Below are 15063 nucleotides of genomic sequence, written 5' to 3'. Positions count from 1 at the left end.
GCGGCTGGCTGGACAGCAGCTCGCTGGCCGTCGGCGGCTTGCTGAGCCGCAGCCGGCTGGCCAGCCGCTCGCTGAGCCACAGCTTGCTGACCCTGCTGAGCCGCAGCTTGCTGACCCTGCTGAGCCGCAGCTTGCTGACCCTGCTGACCTGCAGCTTGCTGTCCCTGCTGGTTTGCGGCGGCACCAGCCCTGCCTCGACGGCGGAACTGGTGCAGGCATTCGGTGGCGCCGCGGCCAAAGAGGTGGCGCGGGCCGTCGGGCGTGATCTGATGAGCGTAATGGCAGTCGTCTCCAAAGGGGCAGAAGAGGACGTTCTGCTGCTCCTTGCTCTTCTCGAAGTGCTTGCAAGGCTGCTTGGATCGAGTCTGCTTGAAGGTCGCAATGAAGTTGGTCTTGTCCTCGTCTCTCAGCGAGATGGGGGAAGGGACCACGAAGTGGCTTGGGGCGCGGCAGATTGGGCACCGCTGCGTGACGTCAGAGTTGCGGAACGTCTCGACGCGTCGCTGCGTCTTGCGCCACTTGCGCAGGCAGTCCTGGCAGAAGACGTGGTTGCAATGCTCGAGAAGCCCGTAGATGGCGGGGACCTCGATGCAGATGCTGCAAGTCTCGGCGTCCGCTGAAGCTTCCTGTGTGGTCTGCGCCGTGGCGGAAGCGGGGCCGTTGGCGGCATTGGCCGGGACGTTGCCGCTGCCGGGACCAGTTGAGGCGGCGGCAGCCTGAGCGGCAGGCCCAGACGATGGTCCGGCAGACGAGGAGGCCGCGCCGGGCTGTGCTGCGCCTGGTTGCTCCGTACCGCGGCCGTCCCCGGAGGTGACATCGTGCGTGAACCAGCATTCCTCGCCTCGACGGCAGGAGCCGGCCCGATGCCACATGCAGGGCTTGCAAGACTTGACAAGCAGTGGACCTTGGGTGCTCTCGGGGGCTGCGGGCGTCGCCGGGTCTCGAGCGGCTCCATCTGCGTCTACCGCGCCTGCTTGATGCAAGAGCTGGCATCCGCTGTTTTGGCATCCGGCGGGGGTGTTGAAGGCGGGGCAGACGTCGGCCCTCTGGGGCTGAGCTCCGCCTGCCACGGTGGGCGCGGTGGCGGAGCCTGCGGCCGCGCTCTGATCCACGGCCGACATCTCGTGGTCGCCGTCGCCGTTGGAAGAGGAAGCGGTAGCAGCGGCGGCGGCGGCGTTGGTGGTGGCGGCTGGGTGCGCGGGGGTTGCCAGGGTGGTGGCGGCTCGCTCAGTGTCGGCCATGCTGGGCCAAGCGGTGCAGGCCCGGGCCGAAACACCGCGTGCGATGGTCGGGGTGCGCGAGGGACTGGATGAAGGACGTGGGTGATGTCTGGGGCGGGCAGGAGATGCGACACGGGGGGAGATGGGGAGGACGGTGTCGATGGCGGTGGTGGTGGTGGTGGTGAGACGGAGCGAAGGAGTTGGACGGGATGCGGTGGTGTTTTTTCACCAGGCAAAGAGGGCTGGTTGGACCTGGCCAGGACAGGCCAGGCCTGATGGGTTCCACGCGCGCGCGAACAAGCTTTCTGGAGCTTGCTGGGCAGGCCTCGTCGAGCATCCACCCCCGGCCGAAGGCTCAGCAGCTCTGAAAACACGCACCGCCCCATCTGCCGCCACGTACTCACACGATGGGCGGCCCATCCGAAGCTCGTGGGCACCGCCAAGGCAGGCAAGCTACCCGTACCCGTACCCGTACCCGTAACGGCAGGAGCGAGAGCGCCCGAGACCCTGGCCCTGCCTGCGCCCCCTCTGGCCCCTTGCAGATCCTCGACCGTTTCTCGGATTGCGGGTGCCACGTCCTCGCGCCTGGTCCGTGTGCCGGCCTGGCCTCGCTTTCAAAGGCGGACCCGAGGCGGCCACGTCGACCCACCGCAGTGGCTCCGCCGGCCACCGGCTTGGGCTCCAAAATGGGCGAGCAGAGAAAAAAAAAAAGAGGGGAAAGGGGGGGGAAATGGCGGGCGGGCCCGCCCCCACGCTGGAAATTTTTCCTCGCCGCTCGACTTTTTCCAACTTCCTGGCAGCGCGCTACAAATTTGGCGGCAGAGGGAGCCACGCCCCTCGCCCCTCTTTCCTCACCTTGCCTCCCCCTCCATACTCTAGGTCACCCAATCCTCACGTCCTCCCTTTCTCCGCCCATCACGTCGATCCGATCCCATCACTTTGTCTGCTGGCATCGTTCGGTCTCGCTCCCCGCCCTTCCCTCCCCCACCTGCCTGCAGCGCTCGACGTCGACGCCGCGCTGTTCCAGTGCATAGGCCTCCGCACCCTTTCCGGACACGCCACACCATACCCGTGACTCTTGCAACCGTATACCCCTTCACCACCTCCCCCAAACACAGCCCTCGACCGCCCTCTCGGCCTACCCTTTTCATAGAACCGCTCCGCCACCCCGAAAGTATCCAAGATGGTCGTCGTCAAAAAGGGAGCTGGCTCCGCCAAGGCGAGGTCGTCCAACGGCATGAAGCGCGTAAAGTGAGTCTCGGTCGTATGGGTGGCCGAGTGCAAAAATGGCGCGAGGTGGCGACCGCAACGACAATCATTCTGACCACCCATCGCTCCGCATCTCCTGCCGCCTCTGATGATTGCTGTATCTCGCTCTAATCCAGGGGTGAGAACTTCTACCGCGATGCCAAGCAGGCCAAGACGGTCAAGATGCTCTCCAAGGACGGCATCGCCTCCAAAGCCATCCGCGACCGCAGCGGCAAGATCATCCAGGCTCAGGAATTCCAGAGCAGCGAGGCCAAGCCCGGGCGCGTCCAGCCCGACAAGCGCTGGTTTGGCAACACCCGCGTCATCTCCCAGGACGCCCTCGACCACTTCCGCACCTCGCTCGAGTCCCGCGTCAACGACCCCTACAGCGTCCTCCTGCGGAGAAACAAGCTGCCCATGTCGCTCATCCAGGACCCGGCCAAGGGCAAGGCCCCTTCGCTCACCGCCCTCGAGCCCTTCTCCGACACCTTTGGCCCCGGCGCCCAGCGAAAGAAGCCTAGGCTCGACGGCTCCATGAGCTCGTTTGCCGACCTCGCCACCAGCAGCGAGGCCATGGGCAAGCAGGCCGACGAAAAGGCCGCCGCCGCCGAGGCAAAGCTGGCCGGAGTCGGGCTCGTGCCCGACGACTACGAGATTGGCTCTGGCCTTGCGTCTTCGTCTTCGGCCGCCCAGGGCGACGAGCCCTACATGATCCCCGTCCAGCGCGGACGCTCCGAGCCAATCTACAGCAAGGGCCAGTCTAGGCGAATCTGGGGAGAGCTTTACAAGGTCATCGACAGCTCCGACGTCATCATCCACGTCCTCGACGCGCGCGACCCGCTCGGCACCCGCTGCAGGAGCGTCGAAAAGCACATTCGCGAGGAGAAGCCGCACAAGCATCTCGTCTTCCTCCTCAACAAGGTCGATCTCGTCCCCACCTGGGTCACTGTGAGTGTTCTGCGCTGCTGCGCCGCTGCCGTTTCCGTCCCCTGCCCCTGGTTCCTCTGGTCCTCGGCCTCTCCCTCCATCCCCCCGTTCCGCCGACCATCGACCCGCCCTGGTCCCACAATCATGTCAAGTCTCGCGCCTCCAGCCTTTTGGAGCATACACCATGGCGCACTGACTGTTACGAATGTGGAAGAGAAACAGCCCCGATATGATCTCCCCCTCATCTTGCCGACCACGCTCCCTTCGGGGAGGGTGCAAGGCAACCACCTCTTTGCCTCCTCCCGCCATTGGAGGCAAGGCTGGCGGGAGGGCCTGGAGCGTCGGGTGCCGGCGTTCTGATATGAGTTGAGTTTTCGAGGCTGCCGTCCAGTCCGCCTTCGGGTGGTGTTGCCGGCGTCCGCCTCGAGCTCGTAGTTTTGGAACGAACATCCCCTCTCCCGCCCTGTCGCTGTTCTCATGATCCGGACAAGCAGACATGCGCGCACGCGCCCGAAGGGCCGAGAGCTGACCCTGAGTTACCTCGATCGATCCGCTGTTGTCGTTCGCGCAGGCTCGATGGGTCAAGATCCTGTCCAAAGAGTACCCGACGCTGGCGTTCCACGCCTCGATCAACAATTCGTTCGGCAAGGGCTCCGTCATCCAGCTGCTGCGCCAGTTCAGCGTGCTCCACTCGGACAAGAAGCAGATCAGCGTCGGCTTTGTCGGCTACCCCAACACGGGCAAGAGCTCCATCATCAACACGCTCAAGAAGAAGAAGGTCTGCACCGTGGCGCCGATCCCGGGCGAGACCAAGGTGTGGCAGTACATCACCCTGATGCGCCGCATCTACCTGATCGATTGCCCCGGTATCGTGCCCGTCAGCGCGCGCGACTCCGAGACCGGCACCGTGCTCAAGGGAGTGGTGCGCGTCGAGAACCTCGAGACGCCCTCGGAGCACATCCCGGCGCTGCTCTCGCGCGTCAAGCCCGAGTACATCAAGCGCACCTACAACCTGCAGAAGTGGGACAGCACCGAAGACTTCCTCGGCCAGCTGGCCAAGCGCGGCGGCAAGCTGCTCAAGGGCGGAGAGCCCGATTACGAGACGTGCGCCAAGATGGTGCTCAACGACTGGATCCGCGGCAAGATCCCCTTCTTTGTCGCACCTCCGCTTCCCGCCGGCCAGGCTGAGGCTGCTGGCAAGGGCAAGGAGAAGGCCGCCGACGCGGTCGTGTCGGCCGTCGATGCCGAGACCGAGGCGCTCGAAAAGGCGGTGCGCAAGAAGACTGTCAAGGGTGTCGAGCAGCCCCTCGCCCAGATCGCCGTCGTCACCAAGTTTACGAAGGAGGACGTCGACGGCGGCGTGCCCGAAGACTTTGAGATGGAGCGTGACCAGGACGACGAGGCTCCCGAGACGGCCATCGGCGAGGACGATGACGCCTTCACAGAGGATGGCGAGGACGACGAGGACGAGGACGATGATGAGGACGAGGATGAAGACGACGACGATGCACTCGAGGAGCTCGGGTGGGACGACGTCTTCAAGGGCGGCGAGGACGCTGACGAGGGCGTCGATGGCGCCGCAGACGAGGACGACGAGGAGCAGGAGGGTGTGGCTGCCGCCACCTCTCCTGGCAAGAAGCGCGCTCCGGTCGACGACGTCGACGACGAGTCGGACCAGGACAGCAAGCGTCAGAAGAAGGGGACGCGCATGACGACGAGCAAGAAGAAGGCCGAGAACTACTACACGCATGCCAACGTCAAGAACAAGAGCCGCCGACCCAAGCCGGGCGGCGCCGAGGTGCAGGCCAAGGCAAAGGAGCGCGGTCCCAAGGTCGGCGCCAACGGCAAGGGCGGCCGCGGCGGCGTGGGCAAGAACAGGAAGAAGTAGTGACGAGGCAGGCTCCAGCCGTTCCTTCCGTCCGACCTTCTTTCCCTGACTGCCCCGTCATCCGAGGCAGCCGGCCAGCCGGCCAGCCGGCCAGCCAGCCAGCTGTCCTCGCGCTTTCCTCGCGCCTGCTCTCAATCTCTCTCTGCCACTTGACCGTCTCGTCGCATTGTCTCTTCTGCGCCTCTTGTATCCCTTCGGGCCATGTCGTCACCTCTTGCACCCCCTGTATTTCTATGCATCACCTTCAATGGATCGCACCATGCCCCCACCACCGTGCCACGACTGGAGTGCTGTTCTAAGCGACCGCTGCCACAGAGGCGGGTGAGCCGTACGCCGACGACGTCGAAGTCGTGCAAAGAGAGACTTGTGGTGCAGGGGGCGGGTAGCCAGGGGTCACAGCAACGTCAAAGCGCATGCTTGCTCCGCCAAAGATCTGGAAGGACGCTCGAACACACGACACGACAGAGAGAGGTATGATGACGACAGCATCGCTCCATTGCAAGCAAGACAGTACAGCCACGACGATAGAAGCCAAAGATCGACCCAACGAGCATCCAAGCTGCCGCCGAGCCACAGTCACCTGAGCAGCCGCCTGGAGACGCACCCGGTGTTCCGCGCCTCGTCCCTCTCAACAGAGCGGGGTGCGAGGATCGTACTGGCCAGTGTCGGTCCGGGTCGGCGCTCGAAGGTAATGGCGACCAGGTAGGCGAGCGCGAGGAACGTCTCGAGAGAAACGAGCAGTCGGCGACTAAGAGGAAAGAAAAATTCGGATCAACTCCCATACGAGGTCCTTCCCAGATTATGGTTCAAAATGGTAAACTGGTGGATGGTGACGAGGAGAAAAGGAGGACGGCGAGAGTGTGAGGATGCGGACGTTGCGATGCCGTGTACGAGAGCGGGAAGGATATGGAATGGGATGGCGTGGATGCTTACAGGCAATTTTGAAGTTCCTTGACCCGGAAAGGAGGGAGCGCGATGGGGGAAGGGAGAGGGGGGATGCGGGCGGGCGTCCACGTTTATATACTAGCCCACTGGGCTGGCCAGGGCGGGGGGGGGAGGGGCCGACCGCTGGGTTTTCCAGGGCGAGGCCGCGTCAGAGGCAGGGCCTCCCGGCTGGCTGGCCCTGGCTGGCCCTGGCGGCTGCGGCAGAGGCAGCCCGCTTGGCTGCCTTGGGGCCAATTCAGGAAAAAGGGGTTGGCTCGCCTGCAAGCCCGCTGCAAGCGGCGCTGACGACTCTGGACAGTTTTCTCTCTCCGAATCCACCTCGTCGCCGCCTGGTTCGCACGAGAGAAGCAGAAGCAGGGCAGGTCCGGCCTGCTCCACATCCAACAGGCTGCAGGGGGCCGCCGCTACCCTCAATCTTCCAGCTTCCTTCTTGCTTCTCCGCCTCTCGTCTGTCACAGGGCGCCCTCTGCTCCCCCCTTACGGCCGCTCATCCTCCAAACCATCGCCACCGAGATGGTCGTAGAGGCGAAAGCGGACGCGGCCCCTGCCGCCGCCACCGCGGGCGCACCACCGTCCAAGGAGATCCCCAACACCGAGGTGCGCCCGGACCATTCCACCGTCGACCATCCGAGCTCGCCCGCACCCGCAGCCGCGACCGCGACCGCCGAGGATGGCCCGCGTGCTCCCCCCGCGCTGCCTTCCAGCCATGCTCCAGGTAGCCCGACGCTGAGCGAGCTCGACTCTGAGGAGCTCGAGGAGCTCGAGGCATTCGCCGAGGCCGAGGCGTCCGACGACGAGGGCGACCAGCTGCAGGACCGCTTCCTCGACGAGGTCACGCTGCTCTTCCCTCCGGAAAAGGTTGAGGGCATGGTCCAGTTCCTCAAGCAGAACGGCATCGTCCGCTTCTTTGCCGAATACGTCGAGCTCTACAGCGGCAAGATCAAGCACCTCTTGGCGGCGCTCGGCGTGCTCCTGCCGCGTCAGATCGTGCTCGAGGACATGACGGACCGCCAGCTCTACCCGCTCCTCAAGACGGCCCTCTCGCGCATCCTGCGCAACCGCGACAAGCTGCCGCAGTACAACACCGTCGACGACGCCCTCTCGCTCATCGCAAACAGCAAGCGCATCGTCGTCCTCAGCGGCGCCGGCATCTCGGTCTCGTGCGGCATCCCCGACTTTCGCTCCCGCGACGGCATCTACGCCCAGCTGCAGCGCGACCCGCAGTTTGGCGATCTCGACGACCCGACCGACATGTTCCACAAGGAGGTGTTTCTGCGCAACCCGCGCCTCTTTTACTCGTTTGCCCACCGCATCTTTCCGAGCAACTTTGCGCCGTCGCCCTCGCACCGCTTCATCAAGCTGCTCGAGGAGCGCGGACAGCTGCTGCGCAACTACTCGCAGAACATCGACACGCTCGAGCAGCTGGCGGGCATCGAGAGGGTGCTTCAGTGCCACGGCTCGTTTGCCACGGCCACGTGCACCGACCCGGCGTGCGGGTACAGGACCAACGGCTCCGACATCAAGGACGACATCTTTGCCAAGCGCATCCCGGACTGCCCGCGCTGCGAAGAGAGGAAGCGCAAGCGCAAGGGCGGCAAGGACAAGGCGGCCAAGAGGAGCAAGGGCAACGGGCAGGCGGGCGGCGGCGGGAGCAGGAAGGCGAGCAGCAGGCACGACGACAGCGACGACGACGAGCACGATGACGGGCTGGCGTACGGCATCATGAAGCCCGACATTACCTTTTTCGGCGAGAAGCTGTCCAACGCCTTTGACCGCGCGCTGCTGGCGGACCGGGAGAGCGTCGACCTGCTCATCGTCATGGGCACCTCGCTGAAGGTGGCGCCCGTCTCGGAGCTCGTGTCGCACATCCCGCACTCGACGCCCGTCATCCTCATCAACCAGGCGCCCGTCTACCACATCGCGGTCGACATCATGCTGCTGGGCGAGGCGGACCGCATCGTCGACTACATCTGCACCAAGCTCGGCTGGACGCTGCCTCGCGCCAAGCCCGTCAAGGAGGTCGTCGGCGACGATGTCGTCGTGCCGGCCGAGACGGACGACGAGCGCAGCGGTGGCGGTCAAGCGGCGCATGGACACGGCAAGGCCGTCGAGGAGCCCGAGCGGCTGTTGGACAGCCACGTGTGGCTCTTTGCGGGCGCAGAGCCGGGCAGGCTGCCGCAGTTGCTGGCCGCCGATGACGAGAGCGAGGACGGCGAGGGTGGCTCTCCGAGTGACGAGGAGCAGGAGGAGAAGCAGGCTAGAGAAGAGGTAGAGGTCCAGCAAGGGGAACAGGCGGACACTGCCTCGGCAGCATCGTCGACACCGGCATCATAGCAGGACGGCCGCCTTGGCTCGCAACAGGACAATCAATGACCAGACGCCATCGAGATTTTGCCGAACGGATGAAGAAGCGATGATGACAGGACGATGTACGTCGTATGCTACAAATGGAGGGCCGAGATGGGTCTGTCGTCGATGATGCAAAGGATGAGGGATCGTATCGTCACGGCCATGCGGCCATCGTTCCATGCCAGCAGTCGTTGTCGCTGGCTGGGAGCAGCACCACCACCTGCTCGTCGTCGACCTTAGCAGCCCAGCTCCTCTCCGCGCTCCTTGAGTTCGAGGATCTGTTCGACCTTGGCCTCGACCTGCTCCCACACCTCGTCGGGCGACTCCCAGTCTGCCGAGATCTCGAGGATGTTCCCCTGGTCGCGGAAGCGCTTGACGACGCGGATGACGTCGTCCCTCTGGCGCTCTAGCTTCTTTGCGCCCTCGTCGTCGTCCGGGAAGCGTTTGCGGTAGGCGTCGAGGGGCAGGTCGAAGAAGAGGATGCACCAGATGGGCGCCGACCCCTTCTCCAGCGATTCTACGGCGGACGGGGTGGCGTCGGCGAGCTCGTAGATGTACAGCTGGGTTTCGGGGGGTGGTGTCGGTGATGAAGAGGATGGGTGGATGGGCAGGTTGAAGCGTTTCGACAGACGCTGCGCCTGCGTACTCTTGCCGGATCGTGGCGAGCCAAGGAGGACGAGGAGCGTCGGTCCTTCGTCGTCTTTCTTCTTCGTCGTCGTCGTCCCGTCGTCGTCTTTCTTGGCATCGTCTGCGAATACCTGGCCCGATGTGTAGAGCGTGAGGAGTACGACCGTCGACGCTGCCGCTACGGCACCGAGAAGAGCCTCGCTTGATCCCCGCGTTGCACCCTGCTTGCCCGTTTGCGGAGGTAGCGATGAGGAAGAGACGAACCCCCTCCTGGACATGGTAAGGCGTCGGAACGAGTCCTGGACGCATCTCTGCGGGCCCCTGCTTGTCAGGCTCGACGCGGATACCGAGGGAAACGAGGCGGATGCCGGCCCGACGTAGGGGGGAACGAGGCGGGGTGGCGACGTCGTCCGTCCGTCGGCGAGGGAGCGCGACGCCGTGGTACGGGGTGGCGCCAGCACCGTGGCGGAGCGCTGCGCCTGTGTCCGCGCCGACGTCGAGATGCCGCGCAACGTGCTGGGCATCGAGGTAGAGGCGCGCATCGTCGTCGTTGTGCGGCTCGTTGTCCGCCGTCTGGATATGCGGTGGGATGTTCGGGCGGGAAGAAGATGGTGGGACGATGTCGAGCAGGAAGGACCAGGAGGGACAGAGAGAGGGCTTGCCCGTTGACGCCGATGGCCAGGGCCAGCAAACGGGCCAGCGAGTGTAGGCTGCCGGCTTCGGTCAGCTGGTCAGCCCTGCCAACGGCGGCAAAGCAGAGCGACGTCGAAGAAGAGAGAGGCGAAGGCCCTAGCCGGGTTCGATTTTTATTTGTGGAGGACGGATCTTCCCGCTTGGCTGGGAAAAGAAAAAGGTTGACCCAGGGCGGGTGACATCAGCACGTACGGTTGGGCTGCTTAGTTACCCCGCAACCCCGACCCTGGCCCTGCTGCCACGCCTTCACACCCACACCCACACCGACACCAACACGTGCGAGCCACACCTGGTCAGACTCTCGAGTCCCACAGAGCTCCCTGCGGACGAACGGAAGGACACGGTTGTCACGAGGATCGTCGTTGGGCTTGAGCAAGGCAAAGCGGTAGCGGGCGACGGGGCGCCAAAAGACAGAAATGATAACACATGGTGCAGAAGCGCAAGGGGGGATGACGGCAATTCTATCTGGCTGGCCGAAGGAAACGGCGAGGCGGAGCGGGGCGGGTCGAAGGCAGGGCGGAGCGTGCATGCGTGCTAGGTTGCGTAGGGTTGCAAGGATGGCCAGAAGCGTTGGCCTCTATCCTGCACGGATCCGAGCCAGGTCGAGGAGATAGCAGAGTGGGGTATGACTGGAAGCGGGTGGCGGCGGCGTAGAGGCAAGATATCGGAAGGAAGCTGGAGAAACGTCGCCCTCCTTCAGAGGCCAGCGGCGGCCAGCGCCTGTCGCAGGTCCTCGATGAGGTCCGAAGTCTCCTCGAGGCCGACGCTGACTCGGATCAGGTTGTGGCCGATGCCCAGTCGGATCCGGTCCTCGAGCGCGACGCTGCCGTGCGTCATCTTGCTGGGCAGCTCAATCAGGCTCTCGACGCCACCGAGCGACTCGGCCAGCGTAAAGATCCGCAGGCTCGACAGCACCTTGTCCGCCGGGGCGTCGTCCGATGGGTCCACCTTGAGGCGGAACGACACCATGCCGCCGTAGGGGAACGCGCCGCTCTCGGTCGACGCCGTGTGCGCCGAGCGGGCACGCTTGGTCACCTGTCGGCGGGCCACCTCGTGGCCGGGGTGCGAGGGGAGGCCGGGGTAGATGACCGTCTCGATGGCCGGGTGCGAGTCGAGGTACTGGGCAATGGCGAGCGCCGACTCGCCGTGCGCCTTCATGCGCAGCGACAGCGTCTTGAGGCCGCGCAGCGCGAGCCAGCTGTCGAAGGGCGAGGGGACGGCGCCAATCGAGTTCTGCAGGAACGCCAGGCGGTCGGCCCACTCGTCGTCGTTAAGGGCGGCGATGCCCATGACGACGTCGCTGTGGCCGTTGAGGTACTTTGTGACGCTGTGCATCACCAGGTCGGCGCCGAGGTCGAGCGGGTTCTGGAACCAGGGGCTCATGAAGGTGTTGTCGACGACAATCTTGACGTCGGGCGATGCGAGCGGGTGGGAGCGGACCAGGCTGACAATCAGGGGGACGTCAATGACGCGGAGCGTGGGGTTGGTCGGCGTCTCGATCCAGACGAGCGACGTCTCCTTGCGGATGGCCTGGTTGACGCGCTCCTTGACCTCGTCTTTTGCGCCGTCCATCTGGACAAAGCTGGTGGTGATGCCCTGCGAGGCGGTGGCGACCTTGGTAAAGTAGCGGTAGGTGCCGCCGTAGACATCGTTGACGCTGACGACGTGGGAGCCGGCGGGCATCGAGTTGAGGATGGTGGCCGTGACGGCCGATCCAGACGAAAAGGCAAGGCCGCGGGTGCCGTTCTCGAGGGCGGCGACGGCGCGCTCAAACGAGTCGCGGTTGGGGTTGCCGGATCGGGAGTACTCGTAGCCCTGTTGAGGTGCAGGCGGCGAGGAGGGGCGAGGGGGCGAGCACAGCCATGTCAGCACAGAGGTCGGCTCGCTCGCGAGCAAAACAGCGTCAGGCGACACTCACCTTGTGGTTGCCGATGCCGTCCTGGGCAAAGGTGGAGCTCAGGCTGATGGGGGGGATGACGGCTCCGGTCGCGGGGTTGGGCTCCGAACCGATGTGAATCGCCTTTGTGGAGAAGCCCTGGAAGGCGGCGGCGTGGTGGCCGGCATCATTCTGGGAGGAGGAGGCGGTCGAGCTCGAGGCGGTGTGGCCGCTGCCGTTGGCGACTGCAGGGACGGTCATGGCGGTGGGAAGGTGATGGAGAGAGGCCAAACTTGGAGGAGGTCCGGATACAGTCCGACTGCTGGTGCGGCGGGCGTCGAGGGGAACGGGGCAAATCCGGTGACGAGGGAAGAGAGCCACAAGCGAAGGTGGCGGCGGCGGTGCTGGTGTTGGTGGTGGCGAGAGGGAAAGGTGGATGAGGAGAGAGACGACACCGGCAGATGGAGCGGATGGCCCTCGATATCTATATCGGATGGCGACCCGTCGGCCCGCCCGCCGTGTACCAGAAATTTGTGGCCGCGGCGTGCCTGAACCTCTGGGCGACGGCGATAAAGAAAAAATCCAAACGGAGAGGGCGGGCGTGCGTGCTCGCTCGCGGAGGCTGAGCTGCTGTCAACCAACACCGACGATCCCTGCGCTGCCCTGCCTGGCCCCCTGGTGGCTCGGAATGGCCCTCTTTCGGTCGTCGCTCTCCCGCTCCCGCCATGACCCCTGGGGCGATGTCGCAAGGTCAGCTGCTTTTGCCGCCACACGAGCCAGCATGACAGGCAGGCCAGGGGGTGCGACTGCTGAGCAGCCTGGCAGGGCAGTCAGCCAAGCCAGGCCAGGCCAGGCCAGTTGCTCGTTGCTTGGCGGCGCCACCGACCGTCGGCATGAGGGCCGGTTCCCGTGGAGCGGGAAATGCCAAAGACCGGACTTTTCGCCGAGAAGGGCAAAGAGGTCCCGGGCCAGGCAGGCCAGCGTTTGTCGTCTGCAGGGTCCAGGATGGCGTGCTCGACCCACCAGCTGCCCGACCGGTGCTGTCGGCGTCGGCCCAAATCCCCTCGTCGGCCTCGGACTTTGTCCGAAGGCTGCGCCTTCTCTCGGCCGCAAGAGAGCGGCGCGGGCCAGCTTCGGCCAGCCTCGAAGATCTTCGGCCCCGCGTCTGGCCAACGTCATGCTGGGAGGGCCTTGCCCCGCCTTGTCAGCCTCGGATATGGATCGGATCGGATCGGCTGCTTGCTTCGAGCCGGGAAGTGGAGGCGAAAGACAGCGGGTGGGCTTGCGCACGTCCCAGCACGCAAGATCTGGCCAGCTGCCAACGTCCGCTTCCAACCGATCGACCTCCATCCGCTGAGGCCTCGCCACCGAGACACAACAGCAGCAGACGACCCACAAAGCCGGCCACCTTTTCGCCAAAACGACGCCAGCGCAGCAAGCCGCCCTCTATCTGATCCCAGCAATCCGAGCACACGAGCCAGGATGTCGCAAGCGGGCAAGCCGAGGCAGATCCAGATCGCCTTTCCCGAGGCCGATCTGGATCGACTCCAGGCCAAGCTCGACGATGCAAGGCTGCCCGCCAAGCCCATCGTCGAGGGCATCAAGGACCCCAAGGAGTATGGCACCGATCTCACCGACCTCGAAAGGTTTCTGTCCCACTGGAGGTCGGGCAATCCCGAAGACAGCCAGCAGCGACCCTTGGGCGAAAAGGGTCGCGGCGTCAAGGCCTGGTGGCGCTCGGTCGAGGCACAGCTCAACAAGTGAGTCGACCGGTTCGTGCCTCCGCTTCATGGACGCTCGACGTGTGCTGATGGGGGCTAGGCCCGGCTCTGCTCCGCTGCACGGCCACGCGCTCTCAGATATCCCCACTACCAGGTCGAGATCGAGGGCGTCACGGTCCACTACCAGCACTTCAAGCCAAAGGAGGCGCCGCCGATGCCTCCAATCCCTCTGATCTTCTCGCACGGCTGGCCTGGCGCGTTCACAGAGGCTTCCCACTTCGCCGCGAGGCTGGTCGAGAACCGCTCCCCCGCCTTTGAGGTCGTCGTCCCCTCGCTGCCCGGCTACGGCCTCTCGTCGCAGCCGCCTCGCGAAGGGTGGCAGCTCACTGACACGGCGCGCGTCTTCAATACGCTCATGACCTCGGTGCTCGGGTACTCTGCCTACATGGCCCAGGGCGGTGACTGGGGCACCGTCGTGTCGCGCTGCCTCTCCGTCTACCCGGCGTGCAAGATCTACCACACTAACTTTGCGCCACCCACCAGCATGCCCACCTGGGTGTACCCGCTCATGGCGGTGGAGAGGCTGAGCGGCTTCCAGCTCACCCGCCATCTCGGCCTGCTCGGCTACACGGACGCAGAATGCTCGGCGCTGCTGAGGTCGCAGGACTACATCACCAAAGGCAACGGTGAGTGCGACCTGTCTCGCCGTCTCGGGACGAACCAAGGAGGTGCGGGATCTGACGACTGGCGCTGTCTGGCCCTACTCGATGCCTGCCAACTTCGCCACGCAGCTTATTTGATCATCCAGAACTCGCGGCCTGCCACGCTGGGGTATGCGCTCTACGACGAGCCAGTCGGCATCCTCGCGTGGTTCCTGGAAAAGTTCAAGGACTGGTCCGACCCGCGCTGCCCTGCGTTCGCCGAGCGTGGCAAGGGCAACAGGGAGTCCGAGATGACAGAAGAGAGCGTCCTGTGAGTGCCGGCATTGCGTGGTCGAGCGGTGAGAACGGTGGCTGACCGTGTGGCGTCACTGCTGCTGCCTGCTTGACATCTCGACAGGATCGACGTGATGATCTACTACCTCACCGGCAGCATCCACACATGTGAGCTCGCGCTTTGGATGGTTGGCTGCTCTGCAGAGACTGACTGCAAGGTGCTGACGTTACGCTGTGGATCGCACTGCTCTTCGACAGCATTCCTGCCTTACAAGGAGTCGGCCAAGCTGTGGTACAAGGAAGGCCTCAAACTCCTCGGCCCCGTCAAGGACAAGCCGAGCGGCCACTCGGCCTTCCCCCACGAGATCCTGGGCGGACCGCGCAGCTGGTTCCCTCGCTCGTCATTTAACCTGGTGCACTTCAGGCAGCACGAGTACGGCGGCCACTTTGCCGCACTCGACCATCCGCAGGCGCTGGTGGAGGACGTGGTGGACTTCGCCAACGAGCACTGGCCGAGGCCGCAGCACTGATCCGTGCGCGATGGAGGTTAGCAAGCCCGAGCGCCGTCGACGAGCCGTCGGTCGGGCCGAGACGAAGGCACGCTTACAGTATTCGTCGGTAGTAGTGGAAGATC

At 64.8% G+C, this 15063-nt stretch overlaps 6 protein-coding genes across 6 annotated transcripts in view; 3 read left to right on the top strand and 3 right to left on the bottom strand.

Moving 5' to 3' along the window:
• PFL1_01036 (uncharacterized protein) overlaps positions 1-1241 on the bottom strand; it is a gene marked incomplete at both ends in the record, with an annotated part of 3186 nt that extends 1945 nt beyond the window's left edge. Inside the window, one exon of the mRNA XM_007878536.1 lies at positions 149-1241. Within this exon, the coding sequence (XP_007876727.1) occupies positions 149-1241 (1093 nt within the window). The remainder of the gene's footprint in view (positions 1-148) is intronic.
• A 1162-nt stretch (positions 1242-2403) lies between these two features.
• On the top strand, positions 2404-5283 carry PFL1_01035 (uncharacterized protein; the record flags this gene model as incomplete). Its single annotated transcript, XM_007878535.1, has 3 exons — positions 2404-2471; positions 2606-3416; positions 3967-5283. The coding sequence occupies 3 exons, from the start codon at positions 2404-2406 to the stop codon at positions 5281-5283; spliced, it is 2196 nt and encodes a 731-aa protein (XP_007876726.1).
• A 1458-nt stretch (positions 5284-6741) lies between these two features.
• On the top strand, positions 6742-8562 carry PFL1_01034 (uncharacterized protein; the record flags this gene model as incomplete). The annotated part of the gene is made up of 1 exon (XM_007878534.1): positions 6742-8562. The coding sequence occupies one exon, from the start codon at positions 6742-6744 to the stop codon at positions 8560-8562; it is 1821 nt and encodes a 606-aa protein (XP_007876725.1).
• Positions 8563-8813: 251 nt separating this feature from the next.
• On the bottom strand, positions 8814-9746 carry PFL1_01033 (uncharacterized protein; the record flags this gene model as incomplete). Its single annotated transcript, XM_007878533.1, has 1 exon — positions 8814-9746. The coding sequence occupies one exon, from the start codon at positions 9744-9746 to the stop codon at positions 8814-8816; it is 933 nt and encodes a 310-aa protein (XP_007876724.1).
• Positions 9747-10593: 847 nt separating this feature from the next.
• On the bottom strand, positions 10594-12034 carry PFL1_01032 (uncharacterized protein; the record flags this gene model as incomplete). Its single annotated transcript, XM_007878532.1, has 2 exons — positions 10594-11712; positions 11816-12034. The coding sequence occupies 2 exons, from the start codon at positions 12032-12034 to the stop codon at positions 10594-10596; spliced, it is 1338 nt and encodes a 445-aa protein (XP_007876723.1).
• A 1221-nt stretch (positions 12035-13255) lies between these two features.
• Positions 13256-14959, top strand: PFL1_01031 (uncharacterized protein; the record flags this gene model as incomplete). Its single annotated transcript, XM_007878531.1, has 5 exons — positions 13256-13533; positions 13633-14180; positions 14286-14466; positions 14554-14597; positions 14688-14959. The coding sequence occupies 5 exons, from the start codon at positions 13256-13258 to the stop codon at positions 14957-14959; spliced, it is 1323 nt and encodes a 440-aa protein (XP_007876722.1).
• Positions 14960-15063: the final 104 nt, after the last annotated feature.

This window comes from Pseudozyma flocculosa, assembly GCF_000417875.1.
Source record: "Pseudozyma flocculosa PF-1 unplaced genomic scaffold scaffold00002, whole genome shotgun sequence".
NCBI classification, from domain to species: Eukaryota; Fungi; Basidiomycota; class Ustilaginomycetes; order Ustilaginales; family Ustilaginaceae; genus Pseudozyma; species Pseudozyma flocculosa.
Note: the sequence above shows the minus strand (reverse complement) of the source record. Positions and strands in the feature narration are given on the sequence as shown.